Genomic DNA, 21,242 nt, shown 5'->3' with positions numbered 1-21,242 from the left:
CCCCTTCCCAAGCTGTGTACCCAGGAGGGCTTCTCCCCACAGGCTCAGAGCAGCTCTTCTAGTGTTTAGAAGGGTCCTTGTTTGTCACGTGGAGAAGAGGAGACTCTGAGCTACTCTGAACAGCAGAGGGATGGAGCTGGTAGCTTTCTGCTGGAGCTTGAGTGCTCCCGGCTACGGGGTGCGTGTACCTCATCTGCATCCTCTTCAGGGACAGGGGAGAGGAAGCTCAGGAGGGCTCCTCTCCCACACCACGGAATTCTTAACAAAAACACTTCTTGTCCATCTGGAAGAGATCTCTGTTGTTACTGAGGGAGCGCTGGGCATAGTATGGGGTGCAGGTCTGTGTCCAAATTCTGCCATGTTTTTTCCTACCAAGGGTAGGGTCTCTTTTAGGTCTCAGTTTCTCTGCCCCTAAAATGGAGTGGCTGTGGAAATGGAGAGGTGCTCATTTCCACCCAGACTCCTACCTCAGTAAGTGGTGAAATGAAAAGCGGTGTGGACAGAAAGGGTCTGCGGCCTGGGGCTCACACTGATAGTGAGGCTCGGAGGTGGGGACCCCACTTGCCAGCTTTGGGGTAGCAGGACACCTTCCAAAGTCAGCTTTCCTCCCGGAGCTCCAGTGCTGAGCCCCTCTCTGCAGAAGGCCCAGCCCTTTTCCCAAGGCCTGACAGCTTCAGACTTTGGGGAGAAGAGGAAGGAAGGAGGGAGCAGGGATAGAGAGACTGCAGAATTGGGGCTGGAGGAGAGGAGGGAGGCCCACTTTTTTTTTTTTTTTTTTTTTTTTTTAACCTGCGGTGCCGGCCTCTCCCCTGTTTGCTCTGAGATACCAGTCTCGCTCCTGCCCAGCCCGGGCGGCTACCCTTGGGTGCTCCCTTCCCTCCCCGACACCCAGACCGACCTTGATCGCCCACCTGGCAGGAGCAGGACAGGACAGATGGACGCGGCCATGGCCGAGCTCCCGGGGCCCTTTCTCTGCGGGGCCCTGCTAGGCTTGCTGTGCCTGAGTGGTGAGGAGGCGCCAGGCGGGACCACGGCGAGAACTGGGGGGCATAGGCCTGGCTTCCCGGGCTCCTTGGGACCCACTCTGTCCCCGCCAGGCCAGACGAGGCTGCCGTGGGCCTCAGGGGCCCTAAGGCGCCTGGGGTGAGGCCGGGGAGGGGGTGTCGAAGGCCCGGAGTGGGGAGGAGAGAGGCCCCCAGGCCGGCGGGCGAGTTCGGCCTCTCCGCCCGCACAGGCCTGAACCACCCCACCGCAGGGTTAGTGTTTTCCTTTCTCTGCTAAACACACACACCGTCTTACCTGGCCCGGTTCCGGCTCCTTTACCCACAAAGACCTGGCCCCTCCCGGAAACCTCAGGTTTTGGGAAGGGAGGGGTTGGATTGAGGGGAGAGCGTTGTGCTCTGCGGAGGGAGCCCCCAGCTTCCAATGTAGATGCCCGGGGGTGGGCCCGACCCTCCAGATCACTGGAATTTGGGTTCCTACCTCCCTCTGGTCCCCGGCCCCAGGGCTGGCCGTGGAGGTGAAGGTACCAACGGAGCCGCTGAGCACGCCCCTGGGGAAGACAGCCGAGCTGACCTGCACCTACAGCACGTCGGTGGGAGACAGCTTCGCCCTGGAGTGGAGCTTTGTGCAGCCTGGGAAGCCCATCTCTGAGTCCCATCCAGTGAGCTATGAGCAACTGCATGAAGCTGGGTTGGCCTGGAGGGACAGGAGCCCAGGAAGAGGGCATGGGGTAGGGAGGGGGCGTTTGGGGATCAGTATGCTTCGATGAAAAGGTAAGTGGGCTCTCCCAAGATCTTTTCAGAGCTGCAGTCTGCCTGACCCTATATCTTCCTTTCCTCTCCCATAGATCCTTTTTCCAACTCCCCTGCCTTAGTGTATCCATTGACACTAAGGTGTTGTGACTGATACCAAGATAATATGCTGCCTCTTCTGTCTCTCTCTTAGAGAGATGGGTGGGGGAGAGAGAGATAGAGAGAGAAAGAGAGAGACCAATGGATCAGGTTCATTTAGCACCTAAAAGGGGGTGGTGTTTGGGAACAGAGAGACCTTTGAGGTTCCAGCTACAGGGTGTCAGCTCCCTGGCTGATGTAAGTCCGGGGCCTCTTATACCCACTTTGATGAGGAAGGACTGTAGAGTTGATGCTTGGCAGAAAAAGGCACATATGTGTGTCTTCTGCCTCTCCCCAGATCCTGTACTTCACCAATGGCCAACTATATCCAACTGGTTCTAAGTCAAAGCGGGTCAGCCTGCTTCAGAACCCCCCCACAGTGGGGGTGGCCACACTGAAACTGACTGACGTCCACCCATCAGATACAGGAACCTACCTCTGCCAAGTCAACAACCCACCAGATTTCTACACCAATGGGTTGGGGCTAATCAACCTTACTGTGCTGGGTAAGGCAGGCTGGGGATCCACGAGCCACATACTCTTTCACATACTTGGGGGGGTTTGCACTGGTCCTGCTAAATCTCCAGTTTCTGACTTTTGACCCCAGCACACAACTGCACTGGGGGCCCCAAGCGAAAATACTCTCTCTTCAAGTCTTCTAATCCAGATGGTCATACTCCAACTCCACCCTCCACTGAGAGCATCTCCTCCATCAGAGCCTAATAACAGAGGGTGGGAGAGAAAGCCCTTCCCATATGTGGGGATCTGAGTCTGCTCCCAGAAGCTCCATCATGGGGGAGCCTCTCATTGGGAGTTGGATTCTGTCCCTCCCAAGGTCAGTGGTAGAGAAGGGGAGTGGCCATCAAAGGAACAAGGGCTGATATTACTGAGCAGCAACTTTGTGCTCAGAGCTTCTGTCTCAACCCAAACTAGAGCCTGTTCAGAGATGAGCAACCACAAAAACTATCAAAGAGGCTGGCAGTGTTTAGATGGAAAAGAGAAGGCCTAGGATGGGTGTATGACTGCTGGATTCAACTATCTGAAGGGCTGTCATGTGGAGGAGAGATTTTAATTTCTCTTTGTGGGCCCAAAGGGCAGGAACTGAAACCAATGGGTGGATATTATGTTAACACACATTTTGGCTCAACATGAGGAAGAGTTTTCTCTAACAATCAGAATTTCCAATAGTGGAAATCTCTCAGTTCCTGGGGATGCAGTGGTGTGTGGACACAAGAGGACCACTGTTTGATAGGGGTATTGAAGTAGAGAATGTAGCACCTAATGAAGTTGGGAGTGGGGTTGGAAGATTGCTGAGGAACTTTCTGGTTTTTGCAGTTCCCCCCAGTAATCCCTTATGCAGTCAGAGTGGACAAACCTCTGTGGGAGGCTCTACTGCACTGAGATGCAGCTCTTCCGAGGGGGCCCCTAAGCCAGTGTACAACTGGGTGCGTCTTGGATCTTTTCCTACACCTTCTCCTGGCAGCATGGTTCAAGGTAAGGGCCCAGGGCATCAGGAAGAGGGGACTGGAGACCTGGGCAAATCTGCCTCTTCCTTGGCTTCCTGTATTATTCCCTCCTGCCTGTCTTCCTGCACAGTGTGTGGCTGGGTGATCCTGGGAGTATTTCTCAAGCTGAATATGTTACTGATATCCTGGAAGAAAGTAGAGGGCAGGGAGCATTCTCTTGATGCCCACCCATCTGCCTTGGGGAGATTTCTTTTAGGTTTCCTAAGGGTCATGGATCACTTCCAAACTTCCTAGAGAGGAAACTGAGGCAGAGTAGCACAGACTGTCTTGAATCTTTTAACCAGTATCTTTGGAGGAGCCTTAGTTTCTTAGCTTCCTCTTCCTGGATTCAGTTGTTCTCTCCAGCCCCAGCAAACTCCTTTATCAATCCAGAAATGAATGAGCCACCCCCAGATCACCTCCTGGTATGTGCTTTGCCTTCTCAGGCAAAGGTAAACAGTTTAAAAAAGCATTTGTGTCCACTTAGAGCCACCCTACAGGATGCAGTTTCTAGCAATCAAGCCTTTTACCCCAAACCAGGAACCTGACATCAGCTAGTAAGCACCCCACCCTGACTCCATGGCCAGTTTCTGAATCCTTCATGAGTGTACAGTCCTCCTCCTCCCAAAAAGGCAGCTATGTAGGGTGGAAAGAACAGGTAAGTTGTAGCAGCTTTGGAATTCCTCTCTGGGTCTCCTCAGATACACTACTTCCTTTTTCTGAACTGGTTTCCCCACCAATAAAAAAAAAATTAGTTCCTCCCTGACAGGGTTGTTGTAAGGATGACATGAAATGTGCTGTCCTCATAGAGGTGCTCACTGAGTTGAATGGGCCGCAGAACACTTCCTCTTCATCCTCTAGATGAGGTGTCTGGCCAGCTCATTCTCACCAACCTCTCCCTGACCTCCTCGGGCACCTACCGCTGTGTGGCCACCAACCAGATGGGCAGTGCATCCTGCGAGCTGACCCTCTCTGTGACCGGTAGGGATGCTGGGTGGAGGCCAGGCCAGCAGCCTTGTGTTGGGGAAGCTGTCGGCTGGTGGGCCGAGGAAAGCCTGCAACTCTGAAGGTCCTGTATCTCCTTAGAACCCTCCGAAGGCCGAGTGGCCGGAGCTCTGATTGGGGTGCTCCTGGTCGTGCTGTTGCTGTCAGTTGCTGCGTTCTGTCTGATCAGGTTCCACAAAGAGAGGGGGAAGAAGCCCAAGGAGACATATGGGGGTAGTGACCTTCGGTGAGCAGGAGGGCTGGGGGATGGTGCAAGGAGGGAGGAAGGGGCTTAGGTTAAAAGCAGGTGCCTGCAGTCCTCAAACTCCAACATCATTCAGTGTGTTTAGGGGTAGGAGGTATTGTTCAGCCCTGGGATTTGCTGGTGGCAGCAGTATAACCTGTGTATTTGAGGGTGCAGGCAAGCAGTACAGGGTGGAGTGGCTGGTAAAAGCTGTGGCAGGGAAGCTCAGTTTGCAGGACTGCCCTGCCCCTCCTCATATTTAACAAAGTTTACTTTTCTGGTCTGAACCACCTGGGAGTATTAGTGGCTTGTAGATGCCGGGGGCTGGATTTGTCCTGAGCAGTCAGCTGAGTTCAGTTCTTCTGTGGAGGAAATCAGGAAAGGGGAGGAGAAGCTGCCTCTGTCATCCACTTTAGTTGCCAGTCAGGGTCTAGGATAGAGATCAGAGCAATATTTCTCCAGGTGGAGTCCTCAGATTACCCGGACAGAAATCACCGGAAACTAGTTATACATTCAGATTCAGGCCACTCCTAGCCTTCCTAGAGTTGTGTGTTAGGGAGTGATGAGGCCCAGAAACTTCATTTTGACCAAAGTTCCGCAGATTATTCTCAAGCACAGTGAAATTTAAAAGTCCCCAGGTTAGCGGATGGCCGTCCTCTGCAGGAGGCTTCTACTGTTCACTAAGAACTTGCCTATACCCATCAGGGAGGATGCCATGGCTCCTGGGATCTCTGAGCACACTTCTATGAGGGCTGATTCTAGCAAGGGGTTCCTGGAAAGACCCTCGTCTGCCAGCACCGTGACAACCACCAAGTCCAAGCTCCCTATGACTGTGTGACTTCTCCCAATCCCTGGGAGGGCGGTGAGGGGGAATATCAATAATTAAAGTCTATGGGTACCATACTGTCTCCTTCTTTCTGCTGGTATGGCGAATTCCTCCAGGCGGCAAGAGTATTAACAGTAAGAGAAGGAATGGGCTTGAAGTCCGAGAAAAGGTAGGCAGGAAGTTTGGTTGGGTCAAAGGGGTAGGTTTCAACCTAGGTGCCTCTCCACTTCAACCCACCAGCTCCCGATTTTTGGTTTGGCCCAAGGAGACTTGTTCAAGTTCCAAGCGGAGGCCTTGTGCACCCAAACTCCCTCCCCCGGCACCCTCTGAACACTTGGACATTCCTCTTTATTGTTCACATTCCAACCCAGCACAGTCACATGCACACACGGAGATTAAAAACCTTTCGGCCACAGCCCCAGGAGCCCGGCGGGGGGGAGGGGGGGGAAAGGGCGGGGCCGACGGGGGCGGGGCGGGGCCGTGGAAGACTCCTCCTACCGAGCCTCCCAGGCGCTCGGCGTTTGCATAAACAAGAGAGCTGGAGAGGCTGCCCTCAACAGTGCGCTGGGGAAAGGGGAGGGAACGTGACAGGCAGGTGTGGGATAGGGACTTCTCTTCCGGTCAGAGCAAGGGGCGTCCGAAACCATAAAAACACTTTCCCTTCATCTCACCCCAGATCCAAAGTCCTGAGGCTAGGCTGGGGCGGGAGTGGCACGGAGATGTAGGGCGCCCCTTTTAGCTGCGCACAGAACGAAAGAACTTGTTTTTTCTTTAAGTGAGTGTACTTGGGTGACGCTTAGGGCGCCCTCCGCAGTGCGCGCAGGAAAGCGCACTGAGGCTGCGGAGGCAGAGCTGCATGCTGGGTGCGGGGAGAGGTGGGCGAGAAGCAAAAGAAGGAAGATTTGGGAACGCATGGTTTAGGGTGGGGTGGAGTGGAAGGGCAAATGGGGACCATACTAGACTGCAGAACTAACTAAAAGGGCACGGACTCAGCGACTCCGCGACGGAGCCTGCCTGGGTGAGGGAGTCTCTGGGACGCAGGGGGCTCCCGTAGCTGGCAGGTTGCTGGGCAGGAGGGGGTCACAAACACGGCAGGGAAGTCTCGTCGCTGCGAAGGGAACGCGGCATCCATCTCTCCTCGGGAACTGAGGACAGAAAAGGTCTGAGAACCTGCCCTCTCCCGCCACTTCCTCTTCCCCCTCCTTTCCCCCTTTCAGTACCAGGATTCTTTGGGCGGGGAGTGCCAGGGGGCCTCAGTCACCCAGAACCCCCCACCCCGAGTCAAAGCGCTGAAATGCGCCCCGCAGCAGGTACGTGTGCGAGCCGCGATGTATTTCTGCCCCTCGGCCGGGCTTGTGCAGCCAAATGGGGTGGCTTTGCATATGTATGTCCCCGTCGCAGCCTCGGGGGTCTGGATGTATCAGAAAACCTGCAGGGGCAGGGTGCATTTTCCCCGGCTGGGAGGGGTGAGGACGGGCAGAGGAAAGGGCTAGGGATTCCATCCTTTTCTCCTACTCAGGCGTCCCACCCCGCCGCCTAGGGGCCGTGTTCATTACCTTTGAAAATGCTCAGTTCTTCTTCGGTCCAGGGCGGGGCAGAAAGGAGGATACAGAGGGAGAAACAGGTGAGCTCCTGGAATCCGCCCAACCCTCAGCCTCTAACCACCCACCCACCTCCCATCTCGGATTTCTATCCCCCAACCCTTGGCTCCCACCACGCCCCCTGCACCCCCAGCCCGCCCTTATTCTCCCCCTGCTCCTTCTGGGGAGGGCTGGGAAGGGCAGCTGTCAGCCTGCCGGCGCGCCGCCCGCCTCACCTGGCCTAGTCTCCGCTGGGGCCGCCGCCCGCGCCTCCCCGGGCCACCCCAGCTCCGCCAGGCCCCCCAGGGCCCGGGCCCTTCCGGCCGCGCTCTCCGCTCTTTATCTTCTTCCGAGCCATGTGGCCCCGAAAACTCGCCTGGATTTTGGCGGCGGCCGCGTTGGCGCCGGGGTCGTCCAGCGGGATGTCTAGAATGTCGTCGTCCGGCTTGGAGCAGGCGTTCTCCTGGGGGCGGAGCAGGAGGGTTCTTGTGGGGTCACTGTGTCTTGATCCGCGGGAGTGGGGTAGGAAGAGCCCTGAGGGACTGGGACTATAGCGATACGGGGGTGGGAGGTGCGGGGTGTCGAGCCTGGAGCAGGGCCATGGCAGGGACACGCACTGGGGCATGGGCAGCGACAGGCGAAGAAGGTTCAGGGCCAGGTGGACAGTCATGTCTCAATTCAGGAAAGAGAAGTGCAGGCAGGACTGGGTGTGGAAGAGCCAGGCCCATCACCAGCACCGAGTTAGGGGTCTGCAGAGCTGATTGGAGGCTGGTTTGGAGCAGCAAGGAAAACAGCGGCAGGCACTCCTGGAGTGGCCGCCTGTCCCCCTGCTCTCAGAGGGTAACTCCAGCTCAGAAGGACCCAGTCTGAGTCCAGGGTTTTCCATGGAGAGGGTGGAGAAGCCTCAGTCCGCCAGCCCTCTCCCCAGTAGAAATGCAGGAATCTCACAGCTGGAATTGGGGAGAAGTTGGGGATACTAGTCAGTGAGTCAGCCTCCCCCGACCTAAGACTAGAGGCCCAGAGATTGTTTTCCCATTGACTCTTCATTTTCCACTGCCCAAGGATGAACTCAGACACAGGAGATAGGCGATGATTTGGATGAAGTGATAGAGAAAAGTCTTCACTCCAAGGAAAAAAAAAAAAGAAAAGGAAAGGAAAGGAAAGGAAAAGACCAGCAGGAGCAAGAAGCCCTCCCCAGGGTGTGCTTATGACGAAGAAAGGAATTATGGTGATAACTACCACTTAAGCACTTATCTTGTTCCAGGTGCAATAACAGTGTTTTACAGGCATTATTTTATTTAGTCCCTCAAAATAAAGCTATTACGTACCCTTTTATGATTACCCCTAATAAAACTAATGATTAGACTGTTTAAAAACCTACCTGGGTCATAAAGACAGTTACCAGTGGACCCAAGATTCAAACCTTTGTATTTCAGAGTCCAGAATATATTTTTACCCCTACTTTTTAGGACAAGCAAATGCAGCCCAGTCAACCAACCAAGGTCTACCATTTGCTATAGGTGTGTGGCCTTCGGCAAGTTATCTCATCTTTTCCTATCTCAGCACCTTCCTCTAAAATATCAGGATAATATTATCTACCTCTATGGGTTGTGGGGAAGAATAAACAGCATGATATGCATAAAGTCTCTTGCACAACCTAGCTGCTCAATAAATGGTAGCTCTTATGATTGTCTTAAAAATAACATTAAGTTAATGTGAAATAGTTGTTTTTGCAGGCCAAAAGTGGTCATATAATAACAATTTCATATGGTTCAACCTACTAATAATTAGGCCCACCTCTATGCTTCAAACTAGGTTTCTGTTTCTCTGATAGCCTGCCCTGGTTGAAAGTAGAAGGGGATGGGGGATTGATGGTATAGATTGCAGAAAAAAAGGCTATGGAATGGAGAGGAATTCAGCCTCTGAGCCCCTTTGTTGCTTAACATTACTTGCAGTATTAGCGTGGGTCAGGATGGGGATGGTTACTATGAAGTTAGAAGGACATTTCTCCTTTGATCTGGCTCTCTGGCTTCTAGGAATTTGCCTCCTTCTTTTTTTCTTTTTTTTTTTTTTTTTCATGAAGTCTTCCACTGCTTTGACTATCTTTTTCTTCTAGGACATGAGATGACCAAGGTTTCACATAATAATGGTAATTCAGTTCTGCACATTCGCTCTCCCTGCCATCATCCATCCAGTTCATAGAAGTGGACAGGATATGAGCAAGGCTTCAGTGATCACTGTCCTAGCCAGATTCTGCCCCAGGGGCACAAGCCTTAAACTCCAAATGCCCAAGCCCCGGCTTAAAAATGGCTCCCCTCACCATGTTTCCCAAGGTTAGCCTCATTTCCTCGGCTTCACATTCTTCCATTTGTGCTCAAGATGCCCACAGTCGATTTAAACACAGGTAAAAGGAGTTACATTTTGGTAGAAGAGCCAAAGAAAACAAAAGTTACAAAAAGGCAGGTATGGTTGTGGAGGGGCCCAACACAGGTCTAGAGTGCTCAGAAAAGACTCCTTTGGAATGTTTTATTCTTAGAGCTCAAGTCTTTCTTGGGATATCCTCAGGGAACAGTAAGGCTTCTTCTCAAAAGAGGGTGACAACCATAAAAAAGAATTCCTGACCTACCTCTCCTCCTTGGCCTCGCAGCTGTGGAGGAGTGGGAAGGTTGAGTGGAAGAAGGGATATCTGCCTCCAACCACGCTAGACCCGACCTGCTGTCACCACCCGCCCCAGCTGGATCCAGAATGGAAACCTGGAATAGCAGGCAAAGCCACCCCCGACACGCCATGTTCCTCCCCAGAACCAGCTCCCTCTCCTTCAGCTGAATTGTCAGGACACAGCTGCCAGGTTGCCAGTCCACAGGTGGAAGTGGAAGGGGATTAAGAGGACCTGGGAAGAGGTTCACTGGTCATGGTGTCTGGCTGTGCCTTCCGAAGCTACGGTTGTTGGTGTGTGCCTGAGAGTTCCATAGAAACTAGGGACTTCTGGGAGGGAGGAGGAGGTGGAAGGGGCCCTGGTTACCAAAGCAGGAGCCAAGGCTTCTAGTCCCAACTGGGCACATCGCTTCATTTCTGAGAGTCTCATTTTCTTCAGCCACAACTAATGAATAAAGTCTCCAGCTCCCAAATCCAAATAGCTTTAAGGATTTCCCCTGCTTGCTGCTTGTTATATGTCAGGCCCTGTACTAAGTGCTTTGCACATATTACCTCATTTAATCCCCATTTTGAGAAGTCAGGAAACAGCCTCTGAGACGTTTTGTAACTTACCTAAGGTCACTCAGTTGACAAATAGTGAAGGGATGGATTCAGTAGCCTCTGCTGTTAGCCATTGCCTCAGGGCAGGTAATTATTTCTATGAATTCAGCAGGGCCAAGCCAACTAGACTAAGCAAAAGAAATGAGTAGGATCAAAAAAAAAAAAATGTTTCTTTCATGTGCTTTTTCATGCGCAGTGAATGCAGGGAAAGTCATATATATATGGCTATGTAAATCAGCAACTGCAATAGTTGAATCAACAGGAATAAAAAACCATTCCTCTGTCTCTTAAAAAAAAATAGGCAGATCTGTTTTCTTCTTCCTCATTTCTATTTGAGCCTCTGTACCAAGGAGAAATGAGAATAAGACAGGACTAGATTCTTCCCAAACACCAGGTGATGCAGTCAGTGAAGAGAGCTCCAGAATCCAAGAGGAAGAGGGACCTGCCTCTAGCCCCCAAGAGGTATGCTGTTCTTCCTACACATCGCAGCTCCCTCCCAGCACTGAGTCCCGCCCTCCACAGAAAGGGGAAGAAAATGCCCCCCCCAGCCCTGCCCTTCCCCAACCCTCCATCCATCACCCTTTCTTCTTCCTGTCCTCCTGCACAGTCTGATATTGGAGCTCTCTCTTGCTCAGCCCTAAGCCCTGCAGATCTCTAGGACAGGGCATGACTTGGGAAGGCTCCTTTGCACAGGGTGCACTGGAGGAGGTGCCCCAGGCCCTCGGCCATGGAGATAATTGTGTATCTGCTTCTTCTTTACCTTTTGGGTGGGTAGCCTTTCCTTGTTTAAGGGACACTGACTCGAAGCATGTCTACTAATCCTTCAGTATGGTTCCCTGGGCACTCAAGAGCAATAGTTCCAGGAAGGGACCCCCACATCCTACTCTAATTACTACTGCAGACACAGAGGAGACCAATTCCATTCCTTCCCTGGCCTCCTGGATTCTTTGTTTACTCACCTCTTTCCAATGACCATGTCTCCCACTTCCCCTTTCCCAGCAACACTCCCCTCTCATCCTCACCTCTCCCCTCCCCCCAGCTCATTTCCCAGAACCCACCATCCATTTATCTTCTCTACTTTAGACAACACTGCTGGGAGGAGGGGCTCTTCCTCAGTGGAGCCCAGGAACCTCCATGAGGAGCCCCTTTCTCCCTTCACAACCAAAAAATTGCTTCCTGTAGAATAACAAGCAGAGGGAAAAGGCTGGAAGGAGATATGTTATCGGGGTGTTCTTCAGGGGGTGGGACTGTAAGTGACTGACATGTTTCTTTTTCATACTTTTCTCTAGTTTTTACATTTTCTATTATGAGCAGATTACTTTTATACTCAGTAAATATTTAGAGGCGAGGTTAAAGCACAGCTCTTCGAAGAACACAGGGCTACGTTTGAATCCTGCCTCCACGCTTAGGAGTCATGCTTCCTTGGAAAAATCTAACTTTCTAAACCTCAGTCGGCATGTCTGTGAAATAATACCTACCTCACAGGGTTGTTGCGATGATTAAATATAAAGTGCTGACTACAGGGCAGGCATTCACAAACTGGCGACTATTATTGAAACTAATAGGAGTTAAAATCGCAGCAACCACCACTTGCCCCTAAGTTTTCTCTGCCTCTTTGTACCCAGACATGGGAAAGTCTCACCTATTATAGTACTGGGCTATCCTTTCCTTCCAAAGCTCACTTTTTTTCCTTTACTGTGCCATAAGGTGGCAAAGTCAGGTGTATCATTAGCTGGTTGACTGAATGACTGAAAATACAAGGACTTTGGAATAGTCTTTCTCCGAGTGCAGAGGCAAAAAACAAATACGCAAACAAATACATTTCATATACGTATGACCACTGTACTCTTCCAGTGAGGCAGGAGCCAGGGCCTGTGCCAGGCGCTTTCATACCTAGTCACCTTAACAGCAACCCTCTCGGGCGCTGGGCACTCGCAGTACCCCGGTTTCCGCGTGGGCGCTGACAAATTGCAGACACTTCCTTCCCTCGCCAGCAGGGCTCTCTCGCGGTCACTTCACCCAGCCCCTTCCGAGCGAGAAGGCCTTGGGGGCCGGGACAACCCCTCCCTAGAACCACCCTGACTAGGCTCTTTGCAGCCAGCATCACTACCGAGCTAACCAATATGGACCAGCCCGCGCTGCACAGGGAGCTTAGGCGATCGTTGGAGGGTCGTGAGAATCAGCCTGTCCGCCCGCCGACGGCGGCGGCAGAGGATGGGGAACGGATTGGGGGCCAAATGACAGGAGAAAGGAGTCGCCGCAGTGTCTCCAGGCGATGGTTTCCAGCGTCCCACTGGGGAGGAAGTTCCTCCTGTCACCTAACCTGCAGTTCCCCTGTTGCAGAGCCCTGCCGAGCTCCCAGTCCAGCCCAGGCTGCCTGGCGGATGGGCGCTCAGACGCCCCCGCGAGTTGAGGAGCATTTTTCCTACGGCTTCCAAGTCGGGCGGGCGCCTTCCACCATCCACCACCCACGTCTCGGCAAGGACCCCTTTTCTTTTTGCTCCTAGGTCTTCTGCATCCACTTCCATTCCTCACTCGCCCTTCAGGGCTTTCTCAGGCGTCTCTCGCAGCAGACCCCGCCAAGTGCCCCTCCCCCGGGCCCTCTAACTTACGGTGCAGCAGTCCATGCTGGTGTCGGGGGTCCTCGGCGGGGACCAAGGCTGGCTCAGGGCGGGGGTGGGGTCTGTGTGGTGCCGGGTGGGGGCTCTGGGGCAGTCGGCAGCCAGCCGACCCGCGCCGAACCTGCAGCTCAGCTCTCGGGTCCGGTCTCCCGCGCTCGGCTCCGCTCGCGAATGTAACCTGAGCCCCGCGGCCGGGAAGCCAATCAGGAGCAGCCTCTGGCAGGGTGGGCGGGGAGAAGTGGAGGGAGGACCACGCCCTCTCGCGGCTGTCTCCGCCGCGCTCCCGCTCCTGCCCCAGCCCCTCCGCCTACACGCTTGTATCCAAGCCTCCTACACACTCCATCCTCCCGGGCGCAATCCCCTGGCTTGCTAGGCGGCAGACTGCCAGGCAGATGTACGCCGGAGTAGGCAGAAGGAGGACCCCGACACCCCTAGCACAAACACCCACATCTGGGCACAGCACCCCCTCCCGCTTATAGAAAACCACGCACCCCTCACCCACCCCTCCACACTTCCACAACCTAGCAGGAGTCCCAAATATGGCTCCCTCTAACTTCACTCCCCCTCAGTCCGCAAAGAAAGGCTCCCTAAGACGTGCGGTAAAAAGGTCTCATCATCACTCCTGCTACAGACGGAGAAACCTGTTGGTACAACCTGGCCATGGGCATGCGTCCACGCAAAAGCTCACAAGCCCCACATGTCCACATATGATTTTCCCAGGCCGCCTTCCAACATACAGACACTGCAGACACAACCTGCAAAAATAACTACGCAGCCCTTCAGTTTCAGGTAAATGTGAACACCCTGTTGTGGGCGCCCGCGCGCTCACGCACGCACACGGTCACCCAACTCAAGCTGTCAGCACGACATATCTATTATTGATCTGTCTATATGAGCTGCAGCAAACAAACAAAATCATATATGCACAACATCTATTTTTGATGTATTTATATATGGGCACTGACTTGGAAGAAGTATCCTCCTCCCTTTCATACCAGACTCGGCCTAACCTTTTAAGCTACTGCCTCAGAATAAGACAAAAGCTGGCCACACTCGCCCTTGCTCCTGGGAAGAAGAAAAATACCCTAAACCCAAGTATAGAGAATTCGAAGTAATTGGCTCTTGGGTCCAAGATGAGGCAGGATGTGGGCTTCGTGAGAGGCTGGGAAGGGGAGCTATGGAAAGAGCATCTGGGAGGGACAGCCTGCCACTGTTGTGGTCGTCAGCCTCCCCCAACTCGGCAGGGTAGAAGAGCTGGCAGTGTGGCTTGTTATGTGGGTAGGGTAGGCCTTCTCTGAGAAAACTAGAAAGTCTTTCTCAGCTAAGGTCCCAGAGAAGGGAAGGAGGAAAGGATGGCTGCTGCTGGGAGCAAAGGTGGGAAATGCCCTGTGGCTTCGGGTGGGACAGCAGATCCTGAGACAGGTCTACTGTACATCCCCAGCCCCTGGCCATGACCAGGAACCACATGGCAGTGACATGCTTCCTTCCCACCTAGATGTTTGGGCCCGAGGCTCTGCTTGCCAAGGGAAAAATGAGTGGGAGGGAAATGCCTGTGTCCATTCAGGGTGGGGATAAGTTTAGCCAGCTTGCGGGCCCAGGCTGAGCTGGATGCTGGCCGGGATTCCAGGGCTTGGGGTGTAGGGGTGTCTCCCCCAGCATGTTTGGGACCCACCTACTTTTGTAATGAAAAATCTGTTCCCCAATCTGTCTCTGGCACATCCTCCATCTCCCCACCTCCACCAAATGGCCAGATGTCCTGGGAACTCAGGCCCTTTCCTAAATGATGGGCACATCTGTGACCTTAGGTTGTGCCAATTCCTGCTGGACTTCAACTCCAGAATCCAGAGAGGAGAGGAAAGGGGGAAATTAGGGGACAGAGTGGATACCAGGCCTAGACTCTGTGCTTTTCTCTTCCCAAATTAGAGCTGAGGAATTCGGGATTTGGTGAGTTTGCAGTAAAGTCTCCCAAGTTGCTAGGCAACATCCCTCTGCAGACTGCACTGCCTCTGGGCCCTTCTTCCTGCTGGTCAGAACTGAAGGGGGGGGTATCTTTACAACACTCCCCCCCCCCACCAACTCCCACACAGGCAACACAGCCCTTCCCTCTTCCTGAAGGACACCTTTGTGTGGGGTGAGGGTGTCTCTGAACACTGGAGGGCCCATAGGAGGACAGATACGGCAACTGTCAGTTCCATCCGCAAAGCAACCATTTCAGCAACAGCCCACTCAGGGCGCCTACGCAGAACTGGCCACAGTGCTGGCCCTGGGGGATGGGAAGGCTCTGAGGTGAAGAAAAGACAGAGAGGAAGGCAGAGCCTGAGATGAGAAGACAGACACTCACAAACTCAAATACCAGTGGCAGGAGCAGCAACACATATGGCCTCATAGAAATTACACACACAGACCCAGAGATGCAGACACACACACTGCCCACACACCCAGAGACACACACCCTGCACGGGCTGTCACCCACTGACATCCAAAGACATGCTCAGCGTGGGCCCCTTAACCGCTGTGGGGCCGGGGCATCCACTAGCCCTAGTGAAAAGTCCCTCTTCTGAGCCTCTAGGTGGCTGGGGTTTGCCAGCAAGGTAGACTGGTAGGACTCAGCCTGTGATACTCAAATAGATGAGCTAGGAGAAAGGACAGATGCAGTAAGGGATGGCTGGGTCTGCCTCTGCAGGCTCTGGTCTTTGGCAGAATGATGCCAAGTTATACTCCCCATGGTAACCTGCCTGGCCTAGGGCCTGGGTGCCACTGGTCAACATTTGGAGTATGACTTACTGGCCAGATGGGCTTAGACTCGTAGTTGTTCTTGATTTTTTGAATTTTAAAGCTGCTCATCTACTGTGTGCAGCCCCCATAGCTACTGAAGGAGAACGGCTGGCCTGGAAAGGAGATGAGCTCTGGAGGGGAAGGGTCAGGTTAGAGAGGCAGCTGGGGCATGTTGTTGGGTGCCGTGGGATGGAACCAGCAGGAAGCACGGAGGTGAGAGGGGTAGGTGAGGGATAGACAAAAGAGAGGATAAAAGATGGATTAGTGGGAAGCTCCTGTGGTCCAATACAGATTCTTCTTGGGACAGATGGAAGGGGATTTGGAGAGGGTTGGTCCTAGTAAGCAGGGAGAAAAAGCCAAGGCATGTGACAATCTATTTGCCAATAACTTGTGGCTTCCCCTCCTCGGAGTGGGCACCTTCTGAACATCACATCCCGGCTCAAGCCCACGGAGGGACTCATAATCAGAAGGGGGCTAGAAAGTAAGAGGCCTGTGCCTTTGGTGGAGCTGATCTGGGGGCTTCTTAGGTCAGGATTTTACCCATTTGAGTGGAGGGGGTGGAGGTAGCAGGAAATTCAGTTTTCTCTGCAAATATTTCAGCTTTTGCTGTTGTAGTATTTTTAGCAACCTGGTTGGCAGAGGAGGAGCCCGGGTACATTTTTAAAGGGGCCTCTGCCAAGCTGGAGGCCTCTTCCCACCCTCACCCCACATGTCAGAAAGGAGAGGGGGAGAAAATACGTGGTTTAAGGGGTCCATTCAAAGGTAGAAATCAGGTTTGCTGGACATTAGGTGACCATTAAGTCATTTTCACCAGTAGTCATTTCGTTCAGTCATTGTCAGCATCGTGATTGTTACCGGCATTATCAAGAGGAGTAAATATTTATTGAGCTTCTGCTATGTTCAGGGTGCTGCTAGGGAGGCAATATGGAAGGCTTGATATAATATATTTGCTAAGATGGGGAAAGAACCACTATTCCAGAGTGAGTTCTAGGCTAAATCTGAATAGCACTTTACAAAGTGCTACCACATCTATTATTTAAAGTGGTGTTCTTGAGAACAGTGTGAGGAGGTGTTAGTCTTCCTTCCTTCCTTCCTTCCTTCCTTCCTTCCTTCCTTCCTTCCTTCCTTCCTTCCTTCCTTCCTTCCTTCCTTCCTTTCTCTTTCTTTCTCTTTCTTTCTTTCTTTTTTCTTTCTTTCTTTCTTTTCTTTTTCTTTTCTTTCTCTTTCTTCTCTTTTTTTTTTTTTTGAGACAGAGTCACACGCCGTCACCCAGGTTGGAGTGCAGTGGCACAATCTTAAGCAACCTCCACCTCCCAGGTTCAAGGGATTCTCCTGCCTCAGCCTCCTGAGTTGCTGGGATTACAGGCGCCCACCACAACACCTGGCTAATTTTTTGTACTTTTGGTAGAGAGGGGGTTTTGTCATGTTTGCCAGGTTGGTCTCGAACTCTTGGCCTCAAGTGATCTGCCTGCCTCAGCCTCCCAAAGTGCTGGGATTACAGGAGTGAGCCACCATGCCTAGTCTAGGAGGTACTGTTATTTCTAAACTTTTTCTGAGGAGGAAACTGAGGCTGGGAGAGGTTAAGTGACTTGCTATTTGTCCAGCATTAGATCTCTGTTGAAATGCAGAACTAGGACTAAAACCCAGGAGCTCTGACTTCCAATTCTGTGCTTCTCCTCTACAGTGCTCCTAGCATATGCTAAGCAAATCAGACGTAATCTCTTTTCTCTTGGATGTTGTAATCTGATGGAAAAAGTACATATATGTGTGCATATGTGTGTATAAAATAAAGTAATGAATGATAGATACCAAAGGAATTAAGCTGGCAGTACCTGTTATGGGAGTTGAGGTGTGGGAGAAATGACTGAGAATTTGAAAGGTCAAGGAAGGCTCCCTGGATGATGGTTTGAAGCAAGTGTGAATCTAAAAGTGTCTGAGACAGTTATCAGTCAATTTGGAGGGTTCACATTTTGCCAAGTTAAGGAAGCACCTGTTGACATATCCTCAAGAGGTACAGATGACGTGTGCCCGAGGTAGTTGGGTATAAGCTTGCTTTACAAGCTTGTACAAGGGGTACAGCTTGCTTTTATACTTTTTAGGAACATAATACATCAATCAATACTTGTAAGATGTACATTGGTTTGATCTGGAAAGATGGGACAACTTGAAGCTATGGTGGAGGGTGGTGGCTTCCGGGTTATAGGTAGATTTAAAATTTTTCTGATTGGCAATCAGTTGAAAGAGTTATTACCTAAAGACTTGGAATCAATAGAAAGGAAATGTCTGGCTTACATTGATAAGCAGAGTTTTGTCATGCAAACAAAGCCTCCAGGTAGCAGGCTGCAGAGAGAATAGATGGTAAATGTTTCTTATCAGACTTAAGGTCTGTGTTGATGTTAATGCTGGTCGGCTTTTCCTGAATTCCAAAAGAGAGGAGGGTATAATGAAGCATGTCAGACCCACTGCCTTCCCATCATGGCCTGAACTAGTCAGGTTAACTTTGGAATGCCCTTGGTTGAAAGGAGGGGCTTGTTCAGATGGATGGGGGAGCCTTAGAATTTTATTTTTGGCTTACACAAAAATACGATTTAGATAAGTGAAGAGGGCCAGTAGTGGGCAGAAGAGCATTTGAGGCAGGAGCAAATGTGAGCCATGCACCACACTTAGTGTCCCTGTAAGTGCATGCCACCCCAGCCCAGAAGGGCCCTGAGGACAGCAGTCCCAGTCTCTTTCCTCTCACCCAGGGTTTTATGTCCAAAGCTCAGTGCTCTGAATTCATCTACAGTACCATAGCCCTGCTCTTCCTCAGAGCTCTAATGCACACCTGCCCCTTGCTTCTATAGAAGTGCCAGGTGTCTGGCTCCTCTGCCTTCATCCTATTTTTTCTAGGCCTCAGATGTAGTTCAAAGCCCTGGATGTGTTAGCTCCTTATTCCTATTTTGCTCCAAATACCTACTTGTTCTTATCTTTCCACCTCCCTTTCCTCAGCTTGCTTCCCCACCTCTCCTAATGTGTGAAAGCTCCTGATGGCTAAGCAATGTGTGTCCCTGCTGGGCCTGCACATCTTGCCTGCAAGCATTAGACCAGCACAACTTTTTAATAACAAGGCACCAACCATTTGAATAACAAATTCTAGAACAAACCTAATAATAAGCATTTCAGTGTTGGTCCAGACAAAGGCCTGTTTTAATTGATTTCTGCAAAAAGACTTACATGACATGTAGTTTTTACCTTATTTCCTAGTCCATTTAAGGACGTTTGCTCCTTTTGTGGTTCTGCTGGATAGTCAGATACAAGAAGTTCCTGGTTTAACCATCAATGCATGCCTGCTGGACCAAGTGAGATTCAGGCCATTCTCCCCATCATTGTCTACCTCTAGGTAGAAGGAAGGGGGCACTCTTATCCAGGACAGGGATACCCTCATAAAATCATCCAGAATGAGTGTCTCTTGCCTGCGTGTATGTGGTCAGCATGCCAGGCTTACACTTTTCCATGCTGATGCTCTCTGGTCTGACAGCTTGGACTGATGGTTCTAATCTGGATCCACTGGCTATGGCTATGTCATTAATTTGACATCTAGTATTTATTGCTTCATATTAACACTTAAAACACTTTTTTTATGTTAGAAAAGCTTAAACGTAGGCAAAAGTAAATAAAGTAATGAACTCCCCTGTACGCATCATCCACATTCAATAATTCTCAACTTATCATCAAACTTCTTTAATTCATATGCCTTCCGATTCCGCCATTATCATTTCATTGATATATATCTAAGCACGTCTCTCTGAAAAATAAGGACACTTCCATACTTATTTTTAAAGCATCTGTTAATTTGCCTTATATAAGCTCTGCAGGGAAACAGATTAGATTCTGAGGCTCCAGTGTACAATATGGCAGCTACAGTTAATAATACTATATTGTTTACTCGAAATTTGCTAGGAGAGTAGATCTTAAGTGTGCTCACCACACACACGTACACCAAAAATGGCACCTCTGTGTAGTGATGGATGTGTTAACTAATTTGATGTGGTAATCATTTCACAATGTATACATATTTTAAATCATCCCACTGTACATTTTGAATATATACAATTTTTATTTGTCAATTATACCTCAATAAAGCTTGAAAAATATAAAATGAAGGCTGGGCGTGGTGGCTCATGCCTGTAATCCCAGCACTTTGGGAGGCTGAGGCAGGCAGATCAATTGAGCCCAGGAGTTTGAGACCAACCTGGGCAACATGGTGAAACCCCATCTCTAAAAAAAATGCAAAAATTAGCCAGGCATGGTGGTGCATGCCTGTAGTCTCAGCTACTTGGGTGGCTGAGGTGGAGGGTCACCTAAGCCTGGGAAGTCAAGGCTGATTGTGCCACTGCACTCCAGCCTGATAGAGAAAGACTCTGTCAAAAAAAAAAAAAAGAAAAGAAAAATACAAAAACATAGAAAAAAAAATAAGGAAAGAGATTAGAGATGTTGTCTTTACCACTGTAGCCTTAGCACAATATCCAGAACATAGTGGATACTCAATAAACAGTTTTTGAATAATTGAATGAATAAGCAGGAGAATGAATGAATATATGTCAGAGAAAGCAAGCAGTAAAGAAAAGTATATTGCTGTGGTCAGGCATGACCTTCTTTGTAGCAGGCCGTGATTCTCTTAGAGGTCCAGGTATGTCTTCAGCAAGAACTCACAGTTAGGCTTTAAATAGGGAGGCAGCTCTTCATCTCTCTGAGATTTGGTGTTGAGGCTTCCATTTTGAGGAGCGGAGACAGAGAGAAAGTTGATGCTGAGGTGGCCTCTTTTGGGGAGCATTTGGGAGACAGAACAAGACCGGGCCTGAAAGCCAGGAAGGAGCCACGTCTGTTCCAATGTGTCTAGTTTAATGTCACTCTCTGTCTAGTTCCATTTTATTATTTCCTTTCTTTAACTTGGTTAAGCAATTCTACTTTGTCTTAGCTGTGCTAGGGGACATTCAAAGAAGAGTTATATACTTGGCCTTGGGCCAGAGAGGCCAGGGTGGACAGTCAGCTTGGTGGCAGCAGTCCTTATGGAGGCATCACAAGAGGAAGCAACTTTCAGCCTTTGTGGCCTTAGTGTCCTGTTGCATGTGGAGATTTGTTTCCAGTGCTATTCTTGGAGGGTTTTATTTTTATTTAAAAAGATGACACATTTCTTTCATTGGGTGGTCTGACATAGCAGATTCCAATTGCTTAAATAAGCTCATAGGCTAATGACTTCTGCCTACCAGGTCAAAGCGACAGCCTGTTGAGTAGACGAAGACCACATTTTCACTGCTGTTTATAAGGAATTAAGGGCCTAACACCTATCATCTTCTCTAAACCAATCCAAGTCAGTCATCTGGGTGAAGATGGTGTTACCAATAATCATCTTCACTGAGTTTTCATATGAGCTTCTCATAGTAAGTGTTGGCATGTTCTGAAGTTTTGGACTTCAGAAGAAAGAAGACATTGACAGGATTGTTCCAGTGGACTGTCATCCACTATGGCCAAGATACAGATGAGTAGATATTAGAAGTCAGCCTTTGCAAGGCCTTGGTGG

At 50.7% G+C, this 21,242-nt stretch overlaps 2 protein-coding genes across 3 annotated transcripts; one reads left to right on the top strand and one right to left on the bottom strand.

Moving 5' to 3' along the window:
- Positions 1-32: 32 nt before the first annotated feature.
- On the top strand, positions 33-5,643 carry LOC105476284 (V-set and immunoglobulin domain containing 2). The gene is made up of 7 exons (XM_011732066.3): positions 33-1,007; positions 1,506-1,663; positions 2,191-2,398; positions 3,228-3,386; positions 4,259-4,378; positions 4,484-4,628; positions 5,331-5,643. The coding sequence occupies exons 1-7, from the start codon at positions 935-937 to the stop codon at positions 5,461-5,463; spliced, it is 996 nt and encodes a 331-aa protein (XP_011730368.1). The 5' UTR covers positions 33-934; the 3' UTR covers positions 5,464-5,643.
- Positions 5,644-5,778: 135 nt separating this feature from the next.
- Positions 5,779-13,066, bottom strand: LOC105476283 (neurogranin). 2 transcript variants are annotated; one of them, XM_024791128.2, is made up of 4 exons: positions 12,899-13,066; positions 7,268-7,494; positions 7,008-7,028; positions 5,779-6,596 (listed from the first exon to the last, which is right to left on the bottom strand). In XM_024791128.2, the coding sequence occupies exons 1-2, from the start codon at positions 12,911-12,913 to the stop codon at positions 7,273-7,275; spliced, it is 237 nt and encodes a 78-aa protein (XP_024646896.1). In that variant the 5' UTR covers positions 12,914-13,066; the 3' UTR covers positions 5,779-6,596; positions 7,008-7,028; positions 7,268-7,272. The 2 variants fall into 2 exon arrangements, with proteins under 2 accessions (XP_024646896.1, XP_024646897.1); XM_024791129.2 differs by having other exon boundaries at positions 7,008-7,025.
- Between the last annotated feature and the right edge of the window lie 8,176 nt (positions 13,067-21,242).

Source organism: Macaca nemestrina, chromosome 12, assembly GCF_043159975.1.
Source record: "Macaca nemestrina isolate mMacNem1 chromosome 12, mMacNem.hap1, whole genome shotgun sequence".
NCBI classification, from domain to species: domain Eukaryota; kingdom Metazoa; phylum Chordata; class Mammalia; order Primates; family Cercopithecidae; genus Macaca; species Macaca nemestrina.
This window is presented reverse-complemented; position numbering and strand designations above follow the sequence as displayed.